Source organism: Poecilia reticulata, chromosome 9 (assembly GCF_904066995.2).
Source record: "Poecilia reticulata chromosome 9, P_reticulata-male-v2, whole genome shotgun sequence".
Classification (NCBI taxonomy): Eukaryota; Metazoa; Chordata; class Actinopteri; order Cyprinodontiformes; family Poeciliidae; genus Poecilia; species Poecilia reticulata.
The window spans coordinates 29,789,292-29,802,024 of record NC_088838.1 but is presented as its reverse complement, the minus strand read 5'-3'; the positions used below and the strand labels follow the sequence as shown (position 1 = coordinate 29,802,024).

At 43.3% G+C, this 12,733-nt stretch overlaps 1 protein-coding gene across 2 annotated transcripts in view; it reads right to left on the bottom strand.

Annotated features, from left to right (window-relative positions):
* Nucleotides 1-592: 592 nt before the first annotated feature.
* znrf3 (zinc and ring finger 3) overlaps nt 593-12,733 on the bottom strand; it is a 77,007-nt gene continuing 64,866 nt past the window's right edge. The window contains exons 3-8 of one of the 2 annotated variants that reach the window (XM_017306852.2): nt 10,576-10,650; nt 8,129-8,260; nt 6,504-6,611; nt 5,421-5,588; nt 3,092-3,194; nt 593-2,695 (exon numbers count right to left, since the gene is read on the bottom strand). In XM_017306852.2, coding sequence (XP_017162341.1) covers nt 963-2,695; nt 3,092-3,194; nt 5,421-5,588; nt 6,504-6,611; nt 8,129-8,260; nt 10,576-10,650 — 2,319 coding nt within the window. In that variant the 3' untranslated portion in view covers nt 593-962. Of the gene's footprint in view, nt 2,696-3,091; nt 3,195-5,420; nt 5,589-6,503; nt 6,615-8,128; nt 8,261-10,575; nt 10,651-12,733 lie in introns of both variants that reach the window. The other variant, XM_008417857.3, reaches the window with a different exon arrangement.

The window sequence follows — 12,733 nt, the reverse complement described above, 5'->3', positions numbered from 1 at the left end:
AAGGCTCTAATGTTGCTCATGTCGTACAAATAGGCCTCAATGGAAAGAAATTAAATGCATAAACAAATTCTTTATAGTGACTATAATATAAACCAGTGTCAGCCTTGCATTCACATTTCTTTGCTCTTCTGTATTTCATCATGTGGGCCCACAACTACAGACCCATTTTTCTGCTCTTCAAACAAACAAAAAAAAAAAACAATCATGTCTTTCTGTTTTGGTATAGCTATGTCCATATAATTATTTAGCTTTATAGGCTGTCATTATTCATCTGCACAAATACAAAAAATATACAAATGCAGACATGCTTCCATAAATAGTAGACAGTGGACCCCTGGTATTTGCAGGAACTGAGATAAATGTATACTTGGGACCCCCTCTAAAAATGCTCAACTGCTGATTTTAATAGTTCAGACACCAAATGTACCATAATATGCAACAATACACTCGAAACAGTCCTGGCACTACCGCAGACACTAAAATCCACATTCTTCCTTATCTCTGCTCTTGGGATTACAGCTAGTCAGCACTAAGGGAAGTGAAGGTATTTCATCTTTCCAATCTGTTTGAATATTTTTTGATTTGGTTTAAAAAAAAAAGCAACCTCTGAATAAGCAGGGGTCCACTGTGCTCTTGTTCCTTCAGCTTGCACGTACAAAATTGTTTAAATATTGATTTTATCTAAAATTAGGGCCTTTCTTGGTGGCGTACAACCTTTGAGTTGATGCCAATGAGCCTAATCAGCTTTGAGACATTAGGGGCCACAGGAACGAACATGATGCATTTCTTATCTTAGGGTGCGGGGGGGGGGAAGATACCATTTCAGTAGAAATCCACACAATCTTAGATGATAACATTCAGCGCTCAGAGAGCAATTTTAGAGCAAGGCAACTAAAGGTTTTAAACGACTTGCTGACAGCGTACCACTATCCGACTTTTGACTCTTCTTTCCGGACTCGTGCTCATATTCCCAGATCTCCCTCATTTGTTGAAGTACTAGATCCCTGTACGGTCAGGCTTGCAGAGAGCTGAGGGTGGAATAAAGCCCTCGTCTCCTCTACCTGGCCCAGCTGTCCTGAGGGGAAGTACCTCTCCTTATGCTCATGGTGCTCCCCTGTCTGCAGCTCTGCCTCCATTGTTATGCTCACAGGTAAAAAGCTGCTCTGGGTCTCTGCCCCCAAACCCATTTCACAGTCTGTGTCCTCGGGAATTATGGGTATCCTGTGGTTGAGTTCGCAGCAGCCCTGTCCTGAGCAGGCATCCGAGTCCGAGTGTGCGTACTGCACGTTAACGGCGTAGTCCTCCGTGTAATGTCCCGCTTCGGCCCTGTGCACCTTCATCTCTTTGTAGAAGCAGCAGGGCAGCCCTTCATAGCTCACCTGCTCAGAAGGAGGATACAAGTGCTCGGGTGTGAAGTAGTTCTTAGGGGAGGAACTCTGAAAGTCTACACCCCGTTGACAGTGTCCCGAGGCTACAGGCCCTGCTTGGTCCAAGTCCTGCCCTTTGCTTTCTGCATTGGGAGGAATCACCTCAAAACAGCAGCTACAGGCTGCAGCCCCAAGTTCCCCCGACGACTCCTGAGCCCGCGTCCCCCTGTCAGCTGCAGCGGCCTCTGGGGCCCCGGCTGAGGTAGTGCTCGTGTTAATGTTCTCCCTGGGTTCCAGTGACGAACGACTGCTGTAGTTGGGCTCCAAACTGCAGTTGGAGTGATGGTCCCCCAAGTTGTATCCCGATGCGCCAGCCGGAAGCTGGAGGCAGTCATGTCCCAGTGGAGCAGGGATTGGTGAGTCCTCAGCGGGGGCAGTGGTGCAACCCGAAGCACCCGGTTCCCCCATGGAGCCCCGACAGGGACTCTTGCTCCTGTAGACATAAGGGTCGTAGTCGCTGCTCAGCGAGCTGCGGAAAGTGGAGCAGCTTCCATAAACCCCCTGGTTGCTGACCTCGGTACAGTCCAACATGGAGTCGCTAGAGGAGCAGTGGCACTGGCCTGAGCTGCTGCTGCTGCTGTCGCTGCCCGGACAGTCGGCGAGGTAACCGCTGCACACAGAGCGGTGGCCATGGTAACAGCTCAGGCCAGAAGTGCTGCCACTGTCCCCTACCCGTGAAGAAGAAGGAGGCGCCATGTGTACCACTGTGGGGTACAGGAGTCCTTGCTGGAAGGCTCTGCTGTGGTGGCCCTTGTGGGCTCCTGCCCCTCCTCCCAGCTGCCCAGCCAAAGGCCCTTGCGCCCCCTCTGGCTGCTGAGGGAAAGACAAGCCCTGGAAGTAGTAGTGCTGATACATGGTTTCATACTGGGAAAAACAAGCTGCTCGGGAGAAGCTGCGACCGTGGAACTTGGGTCGTTTAAAAGCGGTGTGATGCTGCTGCGCGGAGTAGGCGGGGGGTCCGCGGTGCTCCAACCTGCAGTGGTGGGGGTTGAGTGAATGTTCCAGATGCAGGGCGGGGTGGTAACTCCGGAGGAAAGCCGACGTCGACTGGGGTGGGTACAGACCTTGAGGGTCCGAGTGCTGGTCCACCGTGAGAACGGTGATAGGGTTGCCATGGGGGTCCATGCTGGTTCTGGTCGGGTATGCAGTCACCTGGCCGGCGCGGTGCACCCTGCCAGGATAATGGACCGGCAGCACCACCCGCTGCCTGCCGTGGAGCGAGCTGCCAGGGTCCATGCATGCTGGTCCTGGGTTTCCCTTCTTTTGTTCTGCATCATAGAAAAACAGAAAATAAATGGTTAAACATTTAATTAAAATGAATGAAGGGTGGCCTTGGACAGGTTCAAACAGGTTTATGGGTTATATATAATAAAAAAAAAACATGCTCATTACACTTATCACAAAATCAAATACTTAGATAATGATTTTTGTCTGCTCAAGTCTGCCTATTTTAAGCTTTCAGAATGAGTTGTTGTAGGACCTCCTGTCACTTTCAATCCAAATAAGCTACCAATTTGTGACGTTACATTCCGCTAATTTTCTAGACACCAAAATAACAACAAAAAAATATACGTATTGCCAGAAAACGCCTGGGCAGCTTTTTTAAGAGCTTGGGCTGTTTTTAGAAGAAGTAGAAGAAAGTCGGAAATTGCGTTCAAACATACCAATAATGTTGTGTCTGCAGTGGGGACAGGTGTGATGCTGAAGCAGCCAGGGGTCAACGCATTTCTTATGAAACCTGTGAGCACAAGGGATCACCCGCAGCTCCTGTAGAGGAAAAGAGGAGGAATGAATCAATTCAGTTTATTTAGGTAACACCAATTCATAAAAAATGTCACCTCAAAGTACTTTCCAAAAGAGAGGGGTTTTAATTCGTTATATCCAGAAGTATATGATCAATTAAATGAACTACAATGCATGTTGTATAGCAATATTTTAATTTAGTCCTAACCATAACATAAACCAATCAATCTCAGATTAGGTTAGCCGAGTCCTTTGCAGCAATCTGAGCAGTCATTAATAAAATCGGCCATTAATATTATATTGTAAAGGCCAGCTTCATAAATGCACATTAAAAAAATCTACTGGATCATATAAGTAATGTATTTGGTGTAAATATCTGTTAGATATTCATTTGGATGTGGAAATACGTTATGTTGCCTCTGTCCACAGGGTGGCAGTAGAGCCACACAATTCCCAATTGTGGGTTTAATACAGTCAATAACTGAAGAATAAGATTCAACACATGCCTCAAACTAAACTCGGTTATTTCTTCTGAAGAAAACAAGAAGTTCACACTTGAGTATTAGTATAAATATAATTGGATTTAGTTGCCATATTGGCTAAAAGGAATTTGGAGACAAAAGCTGGAACAGTTAGAATGTTCTCCACCAAGAAGTCTCTCGTTGCCTTTAAAACTGTGGCTTAATACATGACTCATCTTCAAGCTCTTTTCCATCAAAGCCTTTGTTGCTTAGTTCACTCCTCAAAAACTGCTTTGATGCCATTCAGCCTTTTATATCGCCACTTCCTTCTGTGCAATCCTGGCGCCATGCTTTGTTGTGTTTTCTTCTCCTCACCAAAAAGACTCATAACCACAGAGAACACACACTCACAGACTCTGTGCCCCCAGGGGCAACAGGGTTTGTCCCTCCAGCATCCATGAATAAAGGATGAGCAATGCAGTTACAGTAAAACCCTAAAGTCCAAGACTGGGATACATATTTTGATTGTGACTCCATGGAGATTTAAAGAAGGCCGTGCTTAGGGGGTGCTGGGACAGGAAGTGTAATCACAGGCTGGTGTACTCTGGGCACCCCTTATCTCTCCAGGTGCTGTGAAAGGCTCAGCTACATGTCTAAAAAGGCGCCGGAAAGAACATCGGTAAAAAAAAACCCTCAAGGCTGCAGTCCCCAAGCACATCAGGGGGACTTCCATTCTATTGTCCACTGCAATTTTGTTTCATGTCTGCAGAATATGTCATGAACAGAAAACAAACTCAGTGGCTCCGTGAACACAAAGGTCAGCCGAACATTTAACGTAACTTGAAAAAGCCTCGACAGCCGTTGAACTTCTTTGTATTTTAATTAGTTTTAGTGATAACTGAAAGTAGAGAATGAAAGTAGAGAAAAAGGAATATTTGTAGATTTTTAAGGTGTATCTTGCATATCTAGAGACCTGCTCTGATTTTTCATCATTTCTTGGAAAATTGCTAAAGTTCAGTCAGACTAATAGAGCATCAGCAGACAGCAATTTTCAAAACTCACCCTGGACTTTTAATAGACCATTGCAACCCAAACTTTTTTGTGACTATACCGTTGCAGAAATCGATGCAAAAAAAAGAAGAAAAAACAGATCTCCACATTTTTTACACTATGCAACAAGCTCACAATTTTGCCAAATTTTATTTTATTTTTTTGCAAAAAATGGTATATAAAAAAAACTTTTTAAGTGACAGCTAACTCCTATATGATGGCAGCAGTATTTCTTACATCTACTACACTATTGCGTCATTCGTACTTGATGTCAAGTTATAGTCTGTGATCAATATTGCGAGTAGCAAAAAGTCACATTTCCCATCATGCATTAAGTGAAAACATTGCAAAATCCCTTGCAATCAGAATCAGTAATTCGGATTGCAAAAAATAAAAATGCAACATAAAGTAATCAGGAAAATTTTATTTTAGTTTAATTTTGTTTAACCAGAGCAGCTCCTCCCACATGGCTTGTGATAATTTTCAAACACAATACTCGTTCTTTTGGCTTTTTTCCCCCAATAATGGCATTTTACAAATCAACATACTTCTGAAGGTAATTGGTGGCACCGGATTTTAGAAAAACATGCATCATTTCTGTTTTACTTCAAAGCTTTTAACAACTTTCCCAAATTCCAGTGACACTTTTAATTATCACATGAACCAGCTGAAAGGACAAAATGTATTTTTTTAATCAAGCTTTATGCCACAACATCCATAAAACAGACTCTTTCCTTACCTCCCCATCGATGTATTTCTCCAGACAAATGGCGCAGTCAGAGGTGGAGCTGCTGCTCAGCGAATCAGAGGCTCCACAGCTGCTTTCGCGCAGACCCTTCCCTTTCGCCTTGAACTTGCGTGTCTCCATCTTTTCCAGCGCCTGGATGGCCATTCTGTTCATGGAGCTCTGCCGTACAAAGGGAAAAAATATATATATATATTTTTTTGTTTGAGAAAGTTTTGCTGAACCTACACAATCACTGCAAACATTCCCTAAAGCATTTATAAATGTGAGATCAGAACTATAGCAGAGAGAGGAGGTTATACGTTTAGACTTGCCCTGGTGACATGTGAGGAACATTCACAGAAGACGCATTAGGAGCCAGATGTCTAATTATCCTCCGTCTCTAATTTGCTTCCTGTAACCTTAACAGATAAATGACTTTGTAGAGGTCAAGTCATGAGTCATGTCCAACAGATTTGATGATTTAAAGCAGACGGCGACTCAAGAAAGAAATATTTCTGTTGACGATTAATTAAACCGCAGCGTGGGCGTTTCTGCCTTTTTACTCCATTGTGTGTAAGATAATTGCAGACGGTTAAGATGGAGACATCAGATCAACAATGAACTTTGGCCAAAACATCATTCCTAGACGAGGCTTTGAGGAAAGCTATGAATTACTTTTTACATTTACGAAATGAAAAAATGAAAACTGAGCCAGACACTGGTCAATCCCAAAGAGCGTCAGCTCACTCTTGAGGAAAATTAAAAATCAAAAGCAGGCAGCTCATGCATCCTGGCTGGATTACATTCGTCTTAACGGATGCCGCTGCAGGTTTCCTGCCCTGTCATGACATCTCTGTGTGCTTTGCGCCGTCAGCCGGCTTCTCATCAGCATTAATTAAATGCTAATTCCAATTCATGCATCTCGACATGAGCCTCCACTGAGAGGTTTTTGTCAACACACAAGAGGAATCCATCAGCGGCGGAGCTGCTGTCGCATGACTCGACGCCTGCAGTGGAGCTATTGTAGAAAAAAAAAGAAAAAAAAAAGACACGTGCTTCGGCGCTCACAAGTTTGTAGCCGAGTGAGTTACTGACCTGACTTCTCCTTTGCTTTAGTTTGATCTTGATGAGGAGGATGAGACAAACCAGCGACACCACGACAAAAAAGGCCAGGAAGATGCCCATGTCAAAATACTCCGTAGGCTGCTGTGGAAAAAACACATTTAAAAAAAAAATCAATGTTAGGAAGTTTCCACATGCAGCTCATAAAAAGGTTCATATTGACTGTGAAGACATATCTAATAATTTATATTCACTTTAAATATTTATTCCCTTATACATGTTCTGTGACAGAAATTTACACAAGTTACAACTTTGCCACGGTTCACACAACCAAATTTGACACGACTGAACAAACAAATCGGTATGGGGAAAAGAATGTGTACAATGCTTTGTTTAATCCTCTTTTTATTCAGATTTGGATTTCAGTTTTCTTTGGTAGAAGTGATTTGGTCATATTCGCCCAATCTGCCCAGCAACAGCTCATCAAATCTGTCAGATGTTGAGAAAATCTCCCTTCAGCAGACAGCAGAGATTTTCAGTCAAAATGAACTTGTTTTGATCCTTACTTCTGAAATGCCTCTTATTCTATAGCTTCAATCAGAAACTTGAACATGTTGGGAGAAAATGTACTGGTGGTTTGGAATAATTCCATCCTCTCAACCAGAAAGCCCGACATGATGCAGCCACCACCGTGTCAGGAATTGGTCAGGAATGGTTTCATCAGACTATCAACTCTTCCACCAGGTTTTGGGAGGTTTTAGATGCTTTCTTTGGAGGAAAAGGCTTCCTTCTTCCAACCATATGCTTTAGGCCATGAATATGAGAATAAAGAAGATTATACTCCCATGTAGAAAATGACTAATAATTGCTATAAATTCCTCGTCACCCTCTTGGCAGGAAGAGGGTGACATCAGCAGCGACATCAATTTTGGATGTTGCTGCTGTCCAATATTATTAATGACTTTTCCTTACAGTGCGACACAACACTAGATCTTTTCACTAAAGGATGACTGAATGCTGAAGTTTTGTCACACTGTTTTTTGTTTGTACCTTTCCCTTTAACAGATTTGTTTTTCAGTCATCTTGCGGTTGAAAAAAGTTTTGAATTTATTTTTTTGCTATGTAGCTTAACTTTGTAAGACAGATTACATTTTTTTTCTGTCAATTTTTCCAGTATTTGATCATTTGTGTTCCATTAAACTCTTAAAACTCGCTGCTTTGTTCTGAATTGAGTCTTAAGATCTAGAGTAAAAGGCGAATACTAATACTTCAAAGAAGTTCATTTTATTCCTCACCAGAAAAAAAAAAGGCCTTTTATCCCAGAATTTCATTATGTTAAGTTATTTGACCTCCAACCTTGCTGGCCTTTTATCAAATAGCCAAGCAAACAAACAGGCCTTTGACCGGCTGATATTAATCTGTCACAGAGCTGTGAAAAAGCCTTCAGCCTCGGGGCACCAAGCAACTCAGACGAAAGACGGAACGATTTCACAGCTGGAATTTACACGGGTTTCCTACATCTGAAACTTTCACCACCAGCATAAGCTCACAGACATTTTCCACGTCTTTGTCGTGATCCAACATGTGCTTCAGATCCGTCTCACGCGCGCTTGCAGCATCTTTGCTCTGAAGTTGGAGGCGTTGATGTGAACTCTTACCCTCGGCGGCCTGTGTTGGATCCGAGCTCGGGCCACCTTCTGCTTGTTGACGATGTTCATGAGCTTGACGGCGTCGTTGCCCTTCACGTAAACCACCGGCCGTTTCAGAGGATCCTCCGCAACCCGGTTGAGCTGGAGACAGAAGGAAAAAATACTCTTTATCTTAACAACATGCTGCTAATTTTGCCTGAGTATGTACAGCGAAGGGAAAAGATGAAAAAAAACATGGATCAGAAACTCCAACACCTTCTGAAATGATCTTTCTTTATTTAGCGCTGATAAAAATAATAAAATTACAACTTATAAATCTCAGGTGATTTAAAAAAACCATCAATATTGTAAAAAATAAGATAAAAGAAATTGTTTGATAATGACTTTAAAAGTTGGTGCTTTGGATTTTCATGTTCTTCTCAAATGTAAGCAATATTTGGGTGCAGCTCTTCATCTGATATGAACCTTTTGACCTCAGTTGAAAAAAAAATTGGCAACGACAAGAAACCACCTGTAGTTTTTTTATAGGGGCGATACGTATAACCACTTCACCTATGTGGTTAGACATAATGAAGTCTCACTCACTCAAAATATTACTATAAACCCTTCTCAACTGTCAAGTCTCACACTAAGCAGTTAATGGTTCAGCTTTAGCCAAGTTGGTTGCGTCTCCGTTGGTAGTGCGTTCCTCACTATGTGGTCGACGCTCTGATGATGTCATTTTGTGCGTGCGCTCAGCTTCTCCAAAGTGTCTCGGTGTTTTTGTTGTGGGGTCCAGTGGACGCCGAATGTGCCGCAATTAATAAAAAGCTTTGGACATCAAGACTTGACCATGGAATTATGGTTTTGCCTCTTGCCAACTAATACAGTCTGATTGGGAAAATGGTGGTTGAGATATTGTTGTTGACATAAATCAACGGGCCAAACAACAAGCCAATCAAATTGCTTGTGCGCAATACCCAGCTAGGTCCAGCATGCACCAGTGTACCAGCATGTGTCTCTGGGTGGATCCAGAAAGGAAGAACTGTGCAGTATCTCACAAATCTTTCCTGCCAGAACGACTCTTTGAAGATATTTGGATACGACTTATGACAATATTTAATTTCCTGGATAAATAAGGAATTTTTCTAACCTTACCACAATTTTTGGTTTGTTTGCTACAAACAGATTGTTCCATATCATTAGTATTGTTTCTAAATATAATGTGTAAACATGGATGCAACAGATCATCTTCTGATCAGATGGAAATCACAGAGACACAAACCTATAAAACTGAATCGGAGGGTGTAAAAACACACACTCAACCTTTAGCATGCCTTTCATGCTAAACACGCCGCTGCATGAAACGTATGCAGCCCTGACACAGAGATGTGTCACAGCACAGAGTCTGACGTGGATTCATTTTATGAGGTGACATGACTGTGAGTACAAATGGTAACGTCTCCTCTCAGTTATCAGGTGAAACTGTGCGTAGGACAAAAGATATGGAAACCATAGCAACAGTTTGCCAGGCAGACTAGAAAGAATGAGTCAAGACTTTTCAGTCAGTCCCATCTGTCCTCCCTGTCCTACTTTCCCCTCTGCAGGTTTCATTTCTTCAGTTTGCATCTCGTTTAAGGAAAGTTTCTAACCTTCTAAGTTCTTGCAAAGCAGCCGTCGGCTTTGCATTATATGACAAATTTGGAGAGAGAAAAAAAACAAAAAAAACAAGGTCAAGTGTATTAACTTTACAAGACTTCATCTAATTTTGGCCCAGGGACCTTAATTCTCCCCGAGCTCCTCCTCCCTGCCCCTCGGCCTTGCGGCTCCTGTCTCTGCTGATCGCTCTGCTCTGACTGGAAAAGCCTCTCGGGGGAATTTAACACAGCCGCCCAAGCGCTGCCTTTCATGTGGTCTGCGCGCAATCCCTTTTATCTCTCAGCTACGCACTTTACGACCCAGCAGCAGAGAAGAAGAGGAAAGGAAAAAAACTCTCTCTCTCTCTCTCTCTCTGCAAGTCCAGGCCTGGCGTTGCAGGATGAATACCACAGGAGAATTCTTGTGACAAAGGCGCTCAAGGGAGCAACTGAAGCATTATGCAGCAAAGACATGGGAATCAGAAAGACTGAAAAGGGCAAGCATGTGGATGTGTGACAGCAGATTTATGTTACTGTACTGCATGCTTTGAGGTCTCAGGAGGTGAGGTAATGTTCTCTACCTGTGCAATTAAGAGCTTCACAGCGTTTGGTCATGGTCAGGGAGAAGCTAAGCTTGAATCCTCCAAAAGTGCGAGTTGTGGAGTCGAACAGCAGCAAAGAAAGTACATTGCTTAGACAAACAACACACATGCAGACGCGGCGAGGAGAGCAGGGCATGCGGCCAAGCTGCTTTCAGAAATAAAAAAAAAATGAAAAGGCCAAACAAGAAGGATTAAATGGAGAGAGTGAACGCCTGGGTGATTCTAGGTGTGTACAAACCTGATCGATGGCATCCGGATTCTCGGATACATCAAAGATGACGGCCGTGGCTCCGCGCTGCACTGCTCTCTTCGCCTGCCAACACAGAGCACAGGAGTAATCAGACATGAGCAACAAATGTGCACAACAGGTTGCATGATCAGCTGCAACCATCTTGCTTGTTAAACTGACAGCCACTAGAGGGCGCTGTCTCCCTGAGATTAACCCTCTACAAGCATGCCATGAGAAAAGAGAGTAATCAAAGAGAGAACCAACAGAGAGAAGTAAACAAGTCAGTGATTACATTTGCTGGGATGCACATGTGGCCCTTTGGTTCATTCCTCCAAAGTCCCGTGATGTCATCCCATGTAAATCAGCACCACATTAAGGCAAACCCATGTGACAGAAACCAAAAGCTGCCCCCCTCCACCCCCTGGCCAAAGCCAGGACTAACGCACCAATTTTCATGTGATGCAACCCTGCACGGCAAGAGAGGAATTTGAACTGAAGTCTTTGGAGCGCGCTCGGAAAAGTTGAACAAAGTTATCAGGGGTTTCCAGCTGTTAGAAAATGTGAGCGTCTTTCATGTGAGAGGCAGGAAAAGTTACAGCGCAGAGGCCCTTTTGAAGAGTTCTGCTACAGGCGAGAGATAAAAGAAACGCTTGCATTCGCAGAACCCAAGGTATCTCCTCGCAGAATCCAAATTGGCATTCCCTCGTCAAAAAGGAGGAAAGGAAAGGAAAGCTGTTGTTTTATCTTAACTCCTGCCTTCCCCAACCATCCTTCCTCAACCCTCTTGATTCGTACTGCCCTATTTAGACAACGTTTTGATGTCTGCTCTACAAGATCTAAAGGAGCGCAGCTAGGATCATATCCTGGTATTATCAAGTGCCCTTGGGTTCCTGCCAGCACTCTTAATAACTGGCGGGAAGAGGAGGGGGTGAGGATCAAAGTGACAAGGCGCAGCGCCGCGACTCTGCTGCCGCCTGGCTGGAGAGTGTCTCCACGCCAAGCTGCAGGCCAGCTGAAAAGGGGGGCGCGTGGCGGTATGTGTGGGTGAGGCTTTCACAGAGCGTGACGTTGATTCCTGAGGTGACGTTTTCAGAAATGTGATGCGGAGCAAGTTTCTGGACAATTTGTCCCAGAGAGGAACAGGTTCAAGGAATTAAAGCAAAAAGAAACTTCAGTGATGTTTAAGAACAAAGGAATTCTGAAAGATTGTATTGTTATTCATCGGGCGCTCATTCTTTTACCCCACGAAGAGAAGATACGATCTCCTTTTCAAGTCGGTTATCTCAAAGGCCTCAGTTATGCATCTCTAATGGTTGTTTCCAATCTAGGCAAGACTCAGCTTTTAGGTGATCATTTCACCACTTTGTCATTTCATACATGTGAATTTTTTGTCAACGAAAAGTCAACGTCGTGTCCCGACCTTGGGACAACTTGTGCCCGTTTTGTGGACGTTTCATACTTTGACGAGCAAAATGTTGTAATCTAGTCAGTTTACTACAAGAAAATGTGGTTACAGTTGCTGACCTTTGGAGAGGTCAAGAGTTATCCATCATACTTCAAACAGAATGGAGTTGGGATGCAAGGTAAAGTCTTAAGACATTGAACATCAGAGGTTTCAGGTTCCTCGCCAACTTGAACATCATCTGATATTTCGAAACATTTGATGAACTTTGCATCTTTTGAATCATCAAAGACTTGATCATATGTAAAGTGACTTTTGCTGATGGTCTGATGCAGCCTGCATCTCTGACCTCTTCTCGTCCTCTGAGGTCTTCTGGTCTACGGGTGTTAATGGTTCAAGAACACATCTTAAGACTTTAGACCAGCACAATTCACATGGATTGTGCTGCTTCTGTCTTTACACTTTTGGTTGTGTTGATTCTTTTCAGAAACACATGAAAACTAATTTATATAGACAAGGTTTTAGTTTGTTTTTGACTGTATGATATTTCTATGCCATATATGCTTTTTAATGCTTTTCTGTTTCGTCCTTCATGTTTTTATTTTCCTGCCTGTTTTTATAGTAGAGAACTTTGTGATTATGCAGAGCTGTGAAGTGTCTTAGAGCATTTCCTTACTATGACTAACACACAAAACACTCAGAGCTCTGGTTTGTACCTAAAAACAAATTAAGCCGTGAGCCACATTGTCTCCTGTAACCGTTCTG